This window comes from Heloderma suspectum, chromosome 1 (assembly GCF_057233095.1).
Source record: "Heloderma suspectum isolate Gila_16-S chromosome 1, 16-S_ref, whole genome shotgun sequence".
Classification (NCBI taxonomy): domain Eukaryota; kingdom Metazoa; phylum Chordata; class Lepidosauria; order Squamata; family Helodermatidae; genus Heloderma; species Heloderma suspectum.
Window position 1 is genome coordinate 258,260,110 of NC_139458.1, and position 18,387 is coordinate 258,278,496.

An 18,387-nucleotide genomic window follows, 5' to 3' on the forward strand; every position below is an offset into this window, starting at 1 on the left:
TGGTGGAAAGGCAGGATGTTAAATAAATAAAAACTAATCTCTCTCTCACACACACACACACTCTCACCAAATGAGACTTAAAACTGCTTGTTCAGTAAGGAAATTTCTAGCAGGTCACTTATTACAGAGTGCCTAAATAAACCTGTCATCTGAGAGAAGCTGCAAACCACTTCTAAGTTCTGCAGACATTTCCTGATCCTCTGAACTCCTAATCTCTTGGCATCTAATAAAGATGACATCAGCTCTTCGCTGAAATCTGTCACCTACCACCTGTGTTCTCCTTTCCACTGCCATTTTCTATGACCATCTGAATGAATTAATGTCCATGAACTTCAAAGGAAGTGACACTCAAGGTATGGTAAAGGAACTGTGGGAAAAAATATAACTTTATACCTAAAGCTAGACAACCCAGAAGAGCTGGAGCCATAAATAATAAATAGTACAATAAGGGTGCTATCCTGGGGAATGCTGGGAGTTGTAGGGCTTTCTTTCTGTCTAAACATACACAGGATTGTGCCTTAAGACACTATGGTGGGGGTGGGGGTGGAATCCCCCACAGCGGGCTTGTGATGGTCCCTGTCAACAGAAAAGGCTGTCAGGGTCCACTGAAGACTGAAGCAGTGTAGAGGTCTGGTCTGTGGAAACTGGTAATCCTCCAGGTGTTTTGGCTGATTCATACGGCATCCAGTCATTACATTTGTGAATTCATCTTCACAGATCACATTCTTATCACCCCAGACAGAATGCTTTTTGGTAGCATCAGTTCACACATTCAGCTGGGAGTGACTGTTGAGTAAGCAAGTGATAAAAAGTGCATGGGCGAAGAACCTGACATTTCCCACCCAAATCCACTGCCAAATTCTCCTTTGGGCATAATCTCATGGCAACCTCAGCAAAATTCAATGTTGACTCTAGACGTGAGTACAGTGACATCTACTGGCCATAATACAGTAGCACATATGTTACGTTTACTCAGTGAATGCTTCCTCACCTCACTGTTCCATCCTGCCTGTTTTTTCAATAGTTTCATTGCATGTTCATATTTCCTGCAGCTTTGTCCAGAAAGCAGACATTTTATGATTAAAAACTGTTTGAACATTACAATTTGTATTTGAAAACGAGCACTGTTAGGAAAGTAAAATGAGAGCAAAATAGCCATTTGCAAAATAAAAATACAAATGCAAGATGGCTCACTACATAGAGGCATTTGGAGAAAACATCATGGCTGGTACTTCCCAGGCTTCATACACAAAAAGAAATCTTGCCATAGGGATTACCCAGACAAGATGCAGTGAAGATCTGTGAGTTCCCTTGTTACCTTAGAGTGACTAAAAATGGACTTCTATGCATGTTTGGACAGAAAAAAAGTCCTACAACTCCCAGCATTCCCCAGCCAGCCATGCTGGATTGCACCCTAAACTGCTAACAGTATTGACATAGTATCACAATCAAGATTTTGTTGTGATGACTAAAGCAGTGAACACCTTTTCTTTCAAGACCATTGACTTTGAATAATATATGTACTCATACTCAAGAGTAATTGATATACTGGAAGGAAGCCTGTGAATCAAAAAAAACGGAAAGGCAACGCCCACCCTCCCTAGTATATATGGGCTCTCTTCACACCTGGTATTTTATCCCACTACAAACTGTCCCTTTTCATTCCAGATCCTTTCCGGAATTTACACTGGCCCTGTATACAGGCATCTCTCCTAGCGCGTCCCTCCACATTATATATTTTCATGGCTGGGCCAAGCTGCACGGAACAATCAGGACAGAAGGGGGCTGCTGGCTCCATACCCCCTCCCCTGATCATTGGTTCCTGTAACATGACTGATGGCTCCATCCCTCCACTCCTCCACAGCAGGAGGGAAGTTGGAAGCCCTACTAGTGATCTGGATGGCAGGCTATGGGAACTGGTCCCTTCCTTCCTCCTCCGAGAGTCTTCTCGGTGGCTTGCCTGGAGGCTGCTGGCACTATTAGTCCTTCTCTGCTAAATATGTCCATGTGTGATGGAATTAAATGCAGCACATTGCTTGCACTACTGAGTTTGAAGGGTATACCGATTTCCAGATTCCCAACTACAGAAGTAAAAAATCCACAGACTTGTATACAGTCAATGCACCAGGCCATCCCTAGCAGCACCCCCGCCCCCCTAGTGACCACTTCACAGGGGACACCTTCATTAGACCCGGCTTGCTTTACCCACCCTCATGCTGTTGTTGCTCCTCCCCCTTATTCTGGCTTCCCAATGACCCTGCAAGGTGGGCTAGGAGAAGAGATTGTGGCTGGCTAGTGGGGAGTACTACGGAAAACCACCTCAGCATTACTGCCTTACCTAAAACAACTCCACACCCAAAAAGGAAACTATTAAAAATGACCATTCCAAGCTCTGCATGATGAATTTATTCAGGGGCGGAGAAAAGGCACTTTAAATACCCCTTGAAATCCTAACTGTCAAGCCTTTCTCCTGCGTGGCTGAGAAGAGAGACTCCCCCATCCGCCCTGAGAGGAAAAAAGCCCATCAATCTGCTGAGCAAAAGGGAGAAGAAGCAGTTGGTGAAGTCAATGGGAGGGGGAGGTTCCAAGTAAATGCACTGAAGGGGATGGGAGACCTTAAGACTGCTACTCTAAGTAGACTTACACTGCACTCCTATGCATGCCTACTCAGAAGCAAGCCACACAGATTTCAATGGCACTTACTCCAGGGAAAGGAAAACCTTACAGCCAATGAGTTTATTCAGAAGTAAGCATCGCTGTGTTCAAGGGGATCCCGGAGCCCGTAGTGGAATGGGAGGCAGAAACCGTCACTGGAAGCCCGGTCAGTTACCTGTCCCCCCTTCCCACCAATTTGTTGTCATGACAATGTTATTTAACTCCACCCAGCAAGACCCCCTAGCACACGCCCACACAAAGCGGACAAAGCGCCAAAGGGGAAACACACAGGGGGAAATGATGATCAATCGCAAGCACAGAAAATGCCGGGTTTTCCCTGTTCTCAGATAAAACGGGAAGAGGGAAAGAAAGCTGTAAGATAGCAGCAGGAGAGCAGCGGCATCATCTAAAGCTCCCGTGAAAACCAGTGATTAAAGAACAATGATCCTACTAAAAAACTCAGGTGTGAAGAGGCCCATGGTCTATGCCAGCTGTCCCCTAACTGGTGCCCTGCAGATGTTTTGGACTACAACTCCCATCAGACCCAGCCACCATGGCCAATTATGAAGAATGCTGGGAGTTGCGGTCCAAAACATCTGGAGGGCCCTAGGTTGGGGAAGGCTGGTCTATGCCCTCTCCATCACAGCAGCTAAGGAAATGTAGTGCTTTAGGCTACCACTTATCCCCAGCAACAGCCAAGCAGGCTTTATTTTCCACATGGAACATGCCCTCTAACATCCTCTTACATGATGTTGTGTTTACTAGGCAACTTGAAACTCCACCCACCATTCCTGACATGGCTATCGGAAGTAAATCTATTTTTAAGTGCGATCATCCCGACAGACCCTTTCCAACCTACCTTGATGGGAATTGGCAATGTGTCATCAAAAGCACACTGGATGCAGTCATAATGGACCACTGATGATTCTGTTCCCGTGGATACTCAAGCCCCAACATTTTGGTCTGGAGAGGAGAGGGCAGAGAGAGGGCTTCTGGCACCAGGAAGAAACCTAGAGATCTGTGGGCTGTTAGTGCTCCATGCGGTGAACCACTGCAGACACAGGATGAAGGTACTAAACTGTTTCTAGGCCCTGGAGTTTTTCTATCCACCCAGGTTGGCCAATGGCTCCCCCTGACTTGGAAGAATGATTAAGTCTGACCCAGATAGGCCTTTGGTTTGATCCAGCATGGCTCTTCCTATTAGATTCATAACTCCTGACTTCTGGCTCTGCCACCCAGCACTTACAGGAAGGTAGGCCAGGAAACCAGAAATCCCCAAGATTCAGGAGATTGCTCCACTGCTCCTTTCCTTTCCTCTTTGCTCGGTCCTACAGAAGAAACTAGGAAGCAGGCTAGTTTGTGCTGGTGTGAACTCTGCCTGTGGTAAAGCTATGACCTGCTGGATTGACCACGTGCACAGATTGATGGATACATTATTTTTTTAAAAAGTGATAGCCATCACTGGAGAGATTTAAGAGTAAAGTCTGAAAATGTTTGTGTGTACGCACAGGGTCCTGTCTAGCAGCAGGCAAGCATCCAGGGTAGGTATGGCCGGGCAGTTGCTGAGGGCCCACCGAGCACTGTCCAGAGCCCCCTTGCTTCTCCTCTTCACCCTTGAAACCTGCCTGTTCACCTGTCTCTTGTTCTGGCCCAGGCAACGGTGGTGGTGAGGACGAGGAGCAGAAGATGCCCCTGCCGACTTGCTCGCCAGCTCTCTGCCTGTCAAGCAAGCGAGTGGTGGCGATGATGGGAAGAGGAGGAAGAGCAACAGCAGCTGTTGACAACGGCAGTGAGAAAGTGGACTTGCCAAGGGAGGGGCAAAAACCTGGATCCAGCACTATCTAACAGGATATAACAGGCTGGCAGGATTGGCACTTGCTGCAGAAGTACAAAGTCGTGGCTTAACGTTTCTCTAGCTAAATCTCACCGTTAGATAGCACTACTGACCTTGGCAGCTCCAAAAGTCCAACTGGTTCCACAGGTCTCATAGGGGATTGGCTGGAAGGATGCGTTAAGGTTTGCTTAGCATCGAAGGTTCCGCACCAAATACTGCATTAAAATACCTGACCTATTTGGTCCTCATCATCAGTGGGCCCATCCTTCTTCACAGGACAAAATAATCCAATACTACCCTCCCCAATCCCAAAGACACATGGAAGTTCCCTTGAGAGTTTCAGCTGTTGAGTGGTAGAGAGATGTAATAAATACATAAATAAGGAAGCATGGTTCTGCTTTGATCTAAGGAAGTTTCCCAAATTTGGGCAGAAATTCCCTCCTCCTCAGGTCTGCCTGCCTCAAGGCACTATGGGATCTGAAGCGGAGCACACCAGTGGACAGACAGCTTCCCTACTACTCTTAGCCAAACCATGAGGAGGAGGATCATGGGAAAAGACCTTTAGGCAGGAAATTCCAAGCAATCCTTCCCATGCCTGTGCAACAGGGTATTCCAAGGGCCACAGCTGCCCCCGTGTGCCAAAGATTCAAGCAGCAGCTCCTTCTTGCAACCTCCTGTCTGCCTCTCTCTCACCCACACCCAGCCACAATGGCTCCTTCTCTACGTTCCTCCTCTGGCTAGCCTCATGACTCTGTGCTCAGCATGCTACAGCTTGCAGCCCAGATCAGTGAAGTCTTTTGGAACAATGCCGCTTGCTCGTGGGTATTTCTCACTGACTTGTCATCAGCAGCTGCAGAACATTCAGGGGCTCCTCTGACTCGCTGCAGATAGAGGAGTGGGCCCGGGGTGTAAAGAATATTGCTAACATACATGCATGTGCAGCTGAGAATGGTGTATATGCTCACAAGTGATGTGTATGTGCGCAGAGAAGGGTGGGCAATTTGTGGCCCTCCAGATGTTTTGGCCTACAATGCCAGCATCCTTCTCCTTTGGCTATGGTGGCTAGGGCTGATGGGAGTTGTAGGCCAAAACATCTGGAAGGCTACAAACTCCCCACCCCAAAGTGACTTAATGGAGCATATAAGTATATGCTTACCATGACATGCATATGATGAGCGACATGCTTCTCTGTGGATGGTTCTCTATAGCCAATGTCTTGGGAATTGTTCATGGACATCTCGTGCATCTGACAAAGTGGGTTTTGGCCTATGAAGGCTTATAAAAAAGGTAAAGGTGTCCCCAACCAGTCGTGTCCGACTCTAGGGTGCGGTGCTCATCCCCGTTTCTAAGCCGAAGAGCCAGCGCTGTCCGAAGACGCTTCTGTGGTCATGTGGCCGGCATGACTAAACACCGAGGTGCACAGAACGCTGTTACCTTTCCCGCCGAGGCAGTACCTATTTATCTACTTGCAATTTCTTGCTATGAAGGCTTATACCACAATATATTTTAGTCTTTGGGTGCTTCCAGACCCAAAGTCACAGAACTTTATTGGGGGGGGGGTGGATATAGATTTATTTCTCCAAGTTCTATCCCACCTTTCCAACAAAAAAATAGTGCTCTAGTTGGCTAATAGTAAAATCCAGATTAACAAAATCCTAATTAAAAAATAGCATAAAAACAAATTAAAAACACAATTAAAGCACAACAATAAAAGAAATAATCGGCACCATTAAAGCCTCCTTTTTCTTCTATTTGTAAGTATTCTATCTGTAACTGTCCTATGTTTTCCCACTTCTTCTTCCATCCTTTTTCTTACCACAAAAATATCTGCTTAGGAAGAAAAGATAGAATAGCTGCCCAATGCTTTCTGACTGGTAGTGCTAGGAATTCTGGCTGGGGAATTCTGGGAGTTGTAGGACTTTTTTGCTGTCTAAACATACATAGGATTGCGCCCTTAGCCTGCAGAATGAGTTGTGCATTGAGCACTGGTGTAATAAGAATGTAAGAAGAGCCATGCTGGATCAGACCAAAGGTGTATCTAGTTCAGTGTTCTGTTCACTCAATGGCTACCAAGCTGCCTGTGGGAAATCCACAAGAAGGACAGGAGCGCAACAGCACCCTCCTGCCCATGTTCTCCAGCAACTGGTATATACAGAGGTGTACTGCCTCTGATACTGGAGGAAGCACCCGGCCATCAGGACTAGTAGCTGTTGGTAGCCTTCTCCTCCATGAACGTGTCTAATCCCCTTTTAAAGCCATCTAAATTGGTGGCCATCGCTACATCTTGTGGTAGCAAATTCCATAGTTTTAACTATGCGCTGTGTGAAGAAGTACTTTCTTTTATCTGTCCTGAATCTCCCATCCATCAGTTTCATGGGATGACCCCGGGTTCTAGTATTATGTGAGAGGAAGCTGATGGGCATGCTGGGATTTGTAGGACTTTTTTCTGTTTAATATGCATTCGATTGCACCCTAAACATACAAAACATTTTATTAACCATTCTAGTATGGATTGTTCCTGACTTTACCTAGCCTTTGGGTGCATCCAGGTGAGGCTTTTATTGTGCAATTGCTCTGCGTCAAACATGGAATTTTACCGGGGTGGGGGGGAGGCATCATAATCTTCTGTTTGTAACCCTCATTTTCCCATGTTTTCCCACTGCTACTTCTGTCTTTTTTCTTATCACAGAAAGTCAATTAAGAAGGGGGCGGCGGGGGAGACAGAATAGCCGCACAATGTCCTTTGATTTGTAGCGCTAGGAGCCCATTGATCTGGACGTGCACCAAGATTTTTACAGTGCAATCCCATATGTCTACTCAGAAGTAGGTCCCACTGTATTCAATGGGGCTTACTGCCTAGTAAGTATTGGAGCCTTAGAGTCTGTGTAGGTATATCTGGGTCAGTGTAACTTTGATAGGATTATATGCATGTCTATTTCAAGTGCCAAGAAACACTTTCAGAATCAGGCGGCTGAACACTGGCCTCGGGATGGAAATATATTTGTCTCTAACCGTTGTGAAATTACATTGGCGCACATACAGTGAAACTCATTAAAAGGGCCATGTCATTACACTGGTGCCGGTGGAGAGCATCCTCATCTGGAAAATCATTTTGATTGACATTTGAGCAGTCAACAGAAAAAAGAAAGGTCTTAACGGGACTGTGAAACTTTTGTTGTTAGAAAAGTTAATGCTGGGAAGTGGCTGGGAAGGAACAATGTCCCCATCTTTGCTCAGCCCCACTCCACAGGTAAGGGAAATCACCGGTCAAGTTTGCTGGCCTGTCGCAACCCACTGAAATCAAGTATTCTATGCAAAGCCTACAGAGAATAACCAGTAGCTCTCCACTGTCTCTTACAGCAGAGGTGCAGAATCCTTTCAGCCCAGGGGCCGAATTCAATTTCAGAGAAACTCTTGCGGGCCACATTCCAGTAGTGGATGGAGCTGAAGGCAAAGTGGGTGGGACCAAAGGCAAAAGGGGTGGGGCCAAAATTTCCCACATATTGTAGCTTAAAGCTCTAACTACCAGTAACTAAGCCTTAGGAGAGGCATTTCAACAATCTAAAATGGGGGGAAACTGCATCAAAGCCAGGAAACCATTAAACAATTGGTAGCCGGGGAAAGGCGATGGGGCCAGGGGAAGTGGGAGTGGCCATCTGAGGAACTCTTCATCGGGACCCCAGGAGGGCCACATTTGGCCCTTAGGCCTGAGGTTCTGCACCCCTGTCCTACAGGCTCAGAGCCCACAGAGCAGAAACTGGAACAGGTCTCTAGGAGGCCTACAAAAATGGAACTGAAGAGCCTGGGAGAGATGCCAGGGAGTTTTCATCGTCTTCCATTGAACTGGTAGCCTGGGTGAAATCAGTATTTAGTGGGTCTTTAGAAACACAATACGAACAATACACTATTGGCATGAATCATCTAGCAAGTATACCATTGGAGGTATAAAGCCCCTGTAAGGCCCTGCTCATTTTCTTGAAGAGTTGTGTCCTTTCCCATCCTCCTTTGCAATTAATTTAAGGCAACCTGTGGCCTTAAGACCATATGCCACCCTGTCTCATTCCATGTGGCCCTCAGCCTAATTTCAAAAGCCCCCTGTAAGCAATCAGTTCAGACCCCTAGCAAGAGCAATTTGCCCATCCCCCAGCAGGGGGGAGGGAGGGAGGGAGGGAGGGAGGGAGAGAAGGGTTAGAGCGAGAGCAAGAGAGAGAAGACAGTGGCCCCACTCATTTTGGGCTCTGACTCCATCCAGCACTGGCTTAGGCCTGGCTACTGCCAGCATGCGGCTCCTGACAGATTACGCCCAAGGGAATGCAGCTCTTTATAGAAAAGGAAAGGTTCCCCACTCCTGATGTATTTATATTATTAATAATTGTATTATTATTATTATTATTATTACAGTAATATCCTGCTTTTTCCCTCTTGCAAGGAAACCAAGGTGGCTCACATGGTCATCCTCCTCTCCATTTTATCCTCACAACAACCCTGTGAGGTAGATTGGGCTGAAAGTTGGTGACTGGCCCAAAGTCACCCAGTGACCTTCATGGCCAAATGGGGACTAGAACCCGGATCTCCCGAGTCCCAGTCTAAGACTTTAGCCACTGCACCACACTGGCTCCTAAGGTAAACAGACAAAAAGAAATGGTAGATATTTGCTAGGACTATTATTTATTTCTCAGCATATACAAGGCGGTTGGAGAAGGGAGTGTTCCCCTGGGTGTGTGGAGAATGACTTTTTTTCTTTCCCCGATTCACTCCAGCCAATCTCTATTCCTTGAACTGGGTTCAAAGGAGTTGTTCATTATCTTGGGACTCAGATCCCACCTCTGTCTTGTAGTCAGTCTTTTGGACAAGTTACTTGTCCTTTGCCATGCCTCCCATGGTAGCCATTTTGTGGTGGTGCCCAGTACAGATTTTCAAATTGTCAAATGTGGCCATGGGGGCAACTAGGTAGCCAAACCCTATCTTAGTGGAAGCCTTGCAGGAAGCTTAATAGATTGGAGAGTCTTTCCAATGATTCCATTGCCATCTAACAGGACTCAGATTTGGGGATTCATATTTGAAAGACTGACAAAGATCGGATTCATTACCTCAGACTTTGCATAGGATGTTCCACACTGTTGTGATCTGTTTCCTTGTATTACTGATCTCTTTGAATCAGGTTAAGAATTCCACCTGGACACACATATCTAATGATTACTCACTGGTGGTGGGGGATTGGTGTTTGCATGACATCATGAAAACGTTTCTGGGTTTTCATTGGTACTGTTGCCATGTTAGCATTATTTGCCTTTCAGGTTCAGGCATGAGAGGTGGCCATAAAGGGCGTGTTGTGCATTGAAATCCTAGCAAATGTGTACCTTGAGGGTTGGGATTTGAAACAAAGAGACAAGAGCAATGTTTTCCTTAAGTTACTTCTGCTGGGTGGGATAGGATAGTGACCAAAGCCCTCTTGAGCTGGTAAAACATACAGTAAGGTTGGCACAGTGAATTTGTGTAGCAATACTATGAAATCTGTGCTAGGCTGCGCTGGTGGAAGCCTCATACCTGGTGCCCTGAGTATCATTTTTCTGGGCCCCCTATAAACTTGTACCACAGCCCCCTGTTGTCCTCAACAATCCCATGCCTGTTTTGAAAAATGGAGGATCGGTTGGAATCCTTTAGCTTCTCTTAGGGCACAATCCTATGTATGTTTAGACAGAAAAGGTCCTACAATTCCCAGCATGCTCCAGCCAGCCATGCTGGTTGGGGCATGCTGGAAGTTGTAGGACTTATTTCTGTCTAAACATGCATAGGATTGCACCCTTAGTTACCTTTGTTTTTAAGATCCTTACATTTCTGGCTGCCTGATTTGAGTGTTGTGTACTGCTCATGTCCCACAAGTGGTAAAAAGTTCCAGTGGGGGCAGAGTAGTGCTACCATGGTTTGATTTCCTCTGGATGAAGAGGGGGTATTATAGTATTTCCTTTATTCACATCTATATAAGCACATAATACAAGGAAACAAACCTACAAAGCAGCAGATATGCTACCCTGCATCATGTCCCTGGAAAGAGATATACCCAGGGGTTCCCAACCATTTTTGGGTCAGTGGGCACATTAGGAATTTTGAGAGAGTGTCATGGGTGCTGTCACAAAATGGCTGGCATGGGCGGTTTGCCCATTCATAAAATGGCTGCCACAGTGGGCATGGCCAGTCACAACACACTCATTTCCCAGAAGGCAAACTGGTGGGACTAGAAGAAAAGTAACTTGCCCAGGAACAAGGCTGAAGTGGGGTCTGAACTCCAAAGTACAAAGCCACTCTTCTGAAGCCAAATAAACACAGTGCTGGAGGGCAGGGCTTTTTAATTAAAAAAATCTTCATACGTGAAATAGAAATCAGGAGGGGCAGGGAACCTTGCAGGCGTCAAGGGAGGTGTCTGCGGGCACATTGGTCGGAGACCCATGCTGGAGCTGGATGAACCTGTGGTCTGACTCAGAAGGGAGCTTCCTATGTTCCCTGGCGCCAGGTGGAGCCTTTTGAGGAGTGCGTTCCATAGCTGGGACACCACCGCCGAAAAAGCTTCACCTCAGATGGGAAGGGCACCTGGAGAAGGGGTTCAACAAATGATCTGAAAGGTTCTGCTGGAGAAGGCACTCCTTCAGGTCTCAAGCCAATGTAAGGCTGTGAATGGTTTCAGACTGCTGTTTTAAATGGTTGTTTTTATTGAATTATGATATTGTACTTTAGCACTGTTTTATGTAAGCCACCTTTGTGAGGGCTTCCGCCTAGAAATATTTATTGATTTATTTTTATTATTAACACTTATATACTGCCATTATTGTATATTGTTGTTGTTGCTCCTGCTAAAAACCCATCAAGGCAGCACCCAACAATTTAAAACTATAAAATGAAGGCCATTACAAACATTAAAACAATTACATAATGTAAGATTCGAATTACAGAGATGTGTCTTCACACTCTTTCTGAAAGTCAAGAGAATGGGGACCAAGTATAATTTTTGAGGGAGGGCATTGCAGTTTGGGAGCAATACTGGAGAAATCCCTTTCCAGCATGTTGGCTCTGCAGGTAACAGTTCCCTCAGAAGGATCTCTGCCTCAGACGTAAACAACCAGACAAGTTCATAACAAAACAGCACCTTGAACTGAGTCACAGACCTACTGCATTCCATGGGCTTTAAGAGCTTTTGGCAAAAAAGATGGCAAAACATTTTAATACTAATAAATAATTTGCCTTTCCCCCCTTTGCATATCTGTGATATATCTGCCAACTGTGAATAAAGCTTCATGCAGCTGATTAAGTGGTTTCTCATCAATCAAAACAGAATAAATCTGTTTGTTTTTAAGGTGCCACAAAACTATTTGTTTTTGTTGCTATGGCTTCGCCTCTGGAAGTTGCTCTTCTCTTTGTATGTAATTAAGCTTTTCACAGAAATCATAGAATCACAGAATCATAGAACAGTAGGGTTGGAAGGAGCCTACAAGGCCATCGAGTCCAACCCCCTGCTCAATGCAGGAATCCAAGCCACAGCATCCCCGACAGATGGCTGTCCAGCCTCGTCTTGAATGCCTCCAGTGTGCGAGAGCCCACTACCTCCCTAGGTAATTGGTTCCATTGTCGTATTGCTCTAACAGTCAGGAAGACTGTCATGACTAACTTAAGTCCCATTCATTTCAGTGGGTCTACTCTAAGTATGACTAACACTGAATACAACCCTTAGAGGGGTGGGCAGAAGGAAGACCTCCCAGTGTTTTGGACTTCAATGCCCAGAAGCCCGCACCAGCATAGCCAAAGGCCAGGAATGCTGGGAGTTGAAGTCCAAAACATCAGGAGATCTACCTTCTGCTCACCCCTGCCTTACATCACAATCCTTCCCATGCATGTCTACTCAGACGTAAGTCCCTCTGAATTTTACAAATAATTTTACAAACAACTAAATGGGTTATACCTAGGTAAGTGTGCATAGGATTGTAGCCTTGGGCAGTCTCCAACAGTGTCATTCTGCAAACTCAAACAGCACTAGCTGAGCTCCGCTGAATCTTTCCATGGTGCAAGCAGTTGCTCATTACACTCGCACAATTGGTTGTGCGAGCAGTTGCATGACGGGCTGCATAGCACATTGCACAACGGCACATACTCCGAAACCTAGTTTCTGCTAGCTGTAACATCATTTGCACTAACAGAATGACACAGTTGGATACTACTCTTAGGGCTTCTCCACACAGGGCATTTAGCCTGCTATTGAGATTGGTTACTCACAGAGGTTTGCGGGTCCTTTACATGACGTCATCAACCTCCAGCGCCTCTCCCGTGTTTTCTGACCATTTTGGCAGCTTTATTTGAAACAGAGATGAGGAGGTAATAAAAAGATCTGAATTTGTGTAGAGGAGGAGTTGCGCTATAACAGCACTGCCATCTAGTGGCTGTAGAATGAAACATATAGAACTTGGACATAAAAGACCCCCCCCCCCCCCAGGAACCGATCTTAATCCTGTGTGAAGGCGCTGATCTTAATCCCACACAGAATCCAGCAGCGGAAGCCCCGGTAAAGTTGCGGGATAAAAAGCCCAGTCTGGAGAAGCTCTTAGTTTGTATCGGCGCAGCCCTAGACGTGTTTACTCCAAAGCAAGTCCCACGGTGTTCAATGGGGCTTGCTCCCAGGCAAGCATGCATAGGATTGCCTCTACAAATAATTAAAAAAAAAAAACAGTTTTCAATTTTGTCTTTAAAAGGCCTGCAAACCAGATGAACCCAAGCCCCCCCCCCCCCCGGATTTTTAGGCTGGCTACGGGCCTGGCCGTAGCCCGAGGGGTCGGCCAGCCTCTCCCTCTGACTCAGCCAGGCGCTGGGAGGCGCCTGGAGGAGGCGCCGCCTGCTCCGCTCGCCTGTTCTTACCTGCCTGCCTGCCGGTGCCAGACAGGGCGGGGACTGAGCGGCTGGGGAATCTCTCGCCGCCGCAGCCGGGCTTGTAGCGGCGGGGGCCTCTCTGGCAGCCACAGGAGGAGGCAAATAATTGGGGCCTCCCGCTGTGTGTGTGAGTGTGAGTGAGTGTGCGAGTGAGTGTGTGAAAGGCTCCTCCTCCCTTCCCCTCCCTTGGTGCTGCCGGGAACTGCAGGAAGCAGCTACCTTGGGACGGGAGAGGCGGCGGCCGTGGCGCCGAGCTCAGGAGGAGCATGTGAGTGGCACATAATTTGAGCATGATCACGACGCCTTTCCAGGTAGGGAACCTCGCCCTGGGCCGGCCTTGTTGTGACTGTTAGGGCCTCCTCGTGGACGCGCGTCCCTCCGCGCTGCCTCTTCCACTTACTGCGCCTTCGCAAAAGAAAGCGGGACGTGGGAGTAGCTCAGGTGTTGCGAGGTTGTTTCCGGAGAATGGGGCAGGGGGAGGGCAAGTTTGAGAGAGATTTTAGCAGCCTTCCCCAGCCTGGTGCTCTCCAGATGTTTTGGACTACAACTCCCATTAACCTCAGCCACCAGGGCAGCTGGTTGGGGATAGTGGAAACTATAGCCCCAAGCATCTGGTCCAACCAAAGCAGCACGGAGTAAGTCCTTAAAACGCCACACGCGATTCTTCTTAGATCGATGTGTGTTTGTTTGTCTGAGCACCGTCAGCTTCGGAGGCAGGAAAGTCTTTCCTCTGGCAGCAGTAGGAAGGCATCCCGGTTTTCCCAGTGCAAATCTTTTCTTCCACCAGAGCACTTTAAAGCGATGCGAAACAAAGAGAATAATGGAACACTGAGCCTTGAAGAAATCATTTTAAAAAAAAAAAAGATGAGGGAGGAACTTTAAAAAATATTAAGGGACTCAGAAAACAAAGGACGTTTAGAACACTGGCTGAGGTAGAGGAAATGTTGAGGATTTCTGCTGTTGTGTGTGTGTTTTTGTTTCATGAAGTGTAGGGAAATATTGTTTCATGAAGCTCCCTGGAATCGAATTAGGGCAACCTTCTCCAAGTTAGTGCCTTCCAGATGTGTTGGACTGCTGGCTGGGGGATTCTGGGAGTTGCAGTCCAACACATCTGGAGGGCACCAGGTTGGGGAAGGTTGAATTAGGGGTTTCTGTTCACTAGGGGGAGTGGACAGAGAGAGAGAAGGCTATGGATTCCAACTGAGTAGCTGGGATAGACCCACAGAATCTCCCCCCGCTCCCCCCAAAAGATAATCAGAAATCTACCACATGTCCTTCACCCCTAAAGAATCCTCGTACCATCTCAAAAGAATGCAAGAGTTGTTCTGTGTTTCTGCAAAGATTCTGCATAGTAGGGTTACTATTTCAACCATAACAAAGAGGCTTGTGGCACTTTAAAGACTAATGGTGCAATCCTATCCGTTGTACCCTCAATGATTGGAAGCCCCTGAACACAGAGGCATCTGATCATCCAATGCAGGGCGGGAGAAGTGGAAGAGGCTATCTTCACCTCCCCATCCTCCCACCCTGCGGATTTAGCAACAGCGCTTTGGAGGAGGAGGGAAGGAGGCTGGCAGATGCTCAGGATAATTTGTACCCTGGCCTCTCCAGTCTCCTCCCCTCCCCATCCTCTAAAACGGCCCATTTCCCCCCCCCCTTTCTGAGCTCAAGTTTCTGACCTCGGAAGGCAGCCAGCACAGATCTTTCTGCACCAGCTGCAAGGGGGCAGGGGAGGATGGTCAGATCTCCGACTCCCACTTCCAAGGTCAGAGCGCTGTCTCCAACCTTGGAGGAAGGAATCCCCAGTATCCTATGGCCCCTCAGACAATGTCTAGGGGCCACAGGATTGCTCCCAACAGATTTAGTTTTAGCCTTTAAAGCAGTGGTGGGAAGCCTATGACCCTCCGGATGTTGTTTGATTGCAACCCCCATCATCCCATACTGGGGCTGGGGCTGATGGGAGTTGCAGTCCAACAACATCCAACAGAAGGCTCCCCAGCTCTGCTTTAAATAGTGGGCAATGAGAGGTGAGTGGTGCTGGATTATATTTGTTTTCATTTTTCTTGATTATAATTCTGGAAAACTCAGCAGAACAGAAAGTTATTAAAGATGAACACATTTATTGTGGCACAAGCTTTCATGAACTGGAGTCTGTGTTTTCTGAAATAACACCTTGGATAAGGTGTCTCTACTCTGTTCCCTCGAATAGGGACGTGGTATCCAAATAGGGCTCCTAGCTGAAGCCTAACTAGTACTTAAGAAGTGGAGTAGCTATCTTGAGTGTGACGTACTAAAGACATTCCCAGAGGATTGGCAGGATTGATCAGTGGGGATGCCAGACATGACACAAGTGTTAGTAACAACACAGGGTGATTAATGTCCAGAACCACACAGGAAGTGGGACTACATGTTCACTTGTATTATGGTGCGTCCTCATCGAACACATGGTGGAATATCTGATGATATCATGTCAATGAAGCATTTCTTATTAATATTCCCTAACATGGTAACAAGCTGGTGCTCACCGTATAAGAGGGAACTGCAAGTAGGAGCTGTCACCAAGCTGTGAAATACTTCTTATGAATGCGCCCAATGTGAAATTCAGGAGCAGGGCTGGCCCTACCAATAGCAGAGTGAGGTGGCTCCCTCAGGCGGCAGATTTGGGGGTGTCATGAAAGGACAGCAAATTGTTAATTATTTTAATTTGTTGTTCTGTTTTTACTGTCAGGGAGGGGGAAGAGGTACTTGCGGGATTTTCAGCCTTGGGTGCCAAAATAACTTGGCTGGCCTTGGGCACTGTGCGCTTTGACTTAGAGTGGGCGCCATTTGCTGGTCTGCCTCGGGCACAAAATCTCTTGGGCTGGCCCTATCAGAAGGTCAAATCAAATCGCACGGAGCTCCTTCGCTACATCAAAAGTGAAGGTCTGGTTTCTGTCATTCTTGTCTTCAACCAGGCTAAGTGGGCTTGCACCTATGTAATGGATGTAAGAAAAATGCATTGACTTTTTTTTCCCCGAACAGATGTTGAGTTTTCTTCCGTTGTTGAGTCTGTGGAATTCTCAATAGCAGTATGATGTCTTCAAATGAATACGGTTCCAGTTCCTGGGAGCTCATTGTCACTATTGATCACCAGTATGGAGGAGAACCAAAACAGAGCAAACTTCAAGTATCGGGAGAACTTCACATTGGAGGGGTGATGCTCAAGCTCGTAGAGCAAATCGGTGAATACAAATATATTTCTACTTTTCCATATACTTTTTTTTTTAAAGTACCAGGACAGAGCATCAATTAACAACCCAAAATTAATTTATTGTATATAATCTAATCCAGTCTTCTCCAGCCTGGCACCCTTCAGATGTGTTGGACCACAGCTCCCATCATCCCCAGCCAGCATGCCAATGGGCCTGTTTAGGATGATGGGAGGTGTAATCCAGCACACCTGGCAGAGGACTGAACATTCCTGGAAACATTTGAACAGGGCAGATGATGATGTTGGCAATTCCACTCAGTTCCCCATGGCTGGTGCCCCTGGCCCTCTACTGAGGAAGACTCTTTGCAACCTCCAACAGATTTTTGGTGGGCCATTTGGCACAAGAACCACAGCTCACCGTTGCTTATTTATTTATTTAAGCCATGGTGGGTTGCAGTGCATGCCAGCAGCTATTTTGAATATTTGAGCCACAGCAGGTGGTTGCTGTGGCTAATTGTGTCATGAGAACCCAGGGGGTGGCTTATGTGAGGGTTAAACAACCCCTGCAGAACTCTAAAACAGCCCATTGTTTAAGCCACCCTTGCTGGGTTCACATGGCATGATAAGCCACAGTGACTGCCTGAATGCTCAAAAGGGTGGGCGGCGGGCAGGCGGGCAGCCATCACACAGTGAGCTGCGATAATTGTGCAAACCTGGTCAGTGTGTTGCAGTTTGGAAGGGAAGCAGCAGCAGGTAACACTCCTGCTGTTTCTTCCCTTCTCCAAACTGCAATGAAAGTAGAACAACCCCTTCCCCTCCCCGTTCCAGACTCTCTACCTTCGTCAGAGGGTTTTGAGGGGGGAGGGGAGTATAGTCTCACTTACATGGGCCTTTAGATAAGATAACAAATGCTGATATAATTGATGCCAAAGTAGAAGGTGTTTTGTAGGATGTGGGGGAATGTCCAAATTATTGGGAGTGTGGAACTTTAACTGATTCTCCTGGGCCAGTACAGAAGTTACAAACGTATCATAAAGTGGCCATCATAAATTAAGCTATTTCTCTTTGCTCCCATCAATGTCCTAAACAAGTGGTGGGGACTGTGTGGTCCCATCATCCCCAGCCAGCATACCAATGGTGAAGGATGATGGGAGGTGCAAGCCAACAACCTCTGGAGGGCCACATGTTCCCCATCCCTGTTCTAAACAGTCTTACGCAATAAGAGGCTCTTGGACCAAATCTAGTCTAATCTTTGCGCAGGTCACTTGCAACATGATAATAGTACAGGAGGACCAGGCGGGGAGCAGCCTTGGCAGGCTAGATACAGCCGTGCAGCCTTACTCTGCCTGGATCTAGTCCAGGGGAAGCCAACCTGGTGCCCTCCAGATGTTTTGGACTACAAGTGTTTTCTAGACAGATCATTCCTGAATTTCATTCCTGTCATAGTTAGAAATCTCCATCTGTTGTTTATGTCTCCTTTAGCGGGTCTTTGTCCATAACGATTGAGAAGGGGAGGAGCAAAGATAATTAGTCCCGAAAGGAGAGAGAAGGAGAAAGGCGACCAGTGCCTCCTTCTTCCCTGTGTGTTTGCCAGTGATCAGTAGTGCAGTTAGATAATTTTAGACTCCAGACTTATTGGTCATATGGGATCGAGGGGCTTCTTTAGATGTTAACGTGTATTAATTCACTTTCTTCAAAATCTAGAAAGTCAGTCCTGCTGTTTTTGGAGGCCCTCCTGCTCATGCCACTGAGCAGGGCCTTGGACATCTTCCCAAGGGCTTGCCCCGACAGGACCCCT

General features: G+C 47.0%; 1 protein-coding gene and 1 long non-coding RNA gene across 2 annotated transcripts in view; one reads left to right on the plus strand and one right to left on the minus strand.

The window, feature by feature from the left end:
* LOC146358992 (uncharacterized) overlaps nt 1-13,676 on the minus strand; it is a 67,151-nt gene extending 53,475 nt beyond the window's left edge. The window contains exons 1-2 of the long non-coding RNA XR_014786439.1: nt 13,388-13,676; nt 12,752-12,825 (exon numbers count right to left, since the gene is read on the minus strand). This is a non-coding gene — a long non-coding RNA (uncharacterized LOC146358992). The remainder of the gene's footprint in view (nt 1-12,751; nt 12,826-13,387) is intronic.
* FERMT1 (FERM domain containing kindlin 1) overlaps nt 13,407-18,387 on the plus strand; it is a 43,678-nt gene continuing 38,697 nt past the window's right edge. Inside the window, exons 1-2 of the mRNA XM_084825308.1 lie at nt 13,407-13,710; nt 16,421-16,620. Of these exons, the coding sequence (XP_084681434.1) occupies nt 16,470-16,620 (151 nt within the window). The 5' untranslated portion in view covers nt 13,407-13,710; nt 16,421-16,469. The remainder of the gene's footprint in view (nt 13,711-16,420; nt 16,621-18,387) is intronic.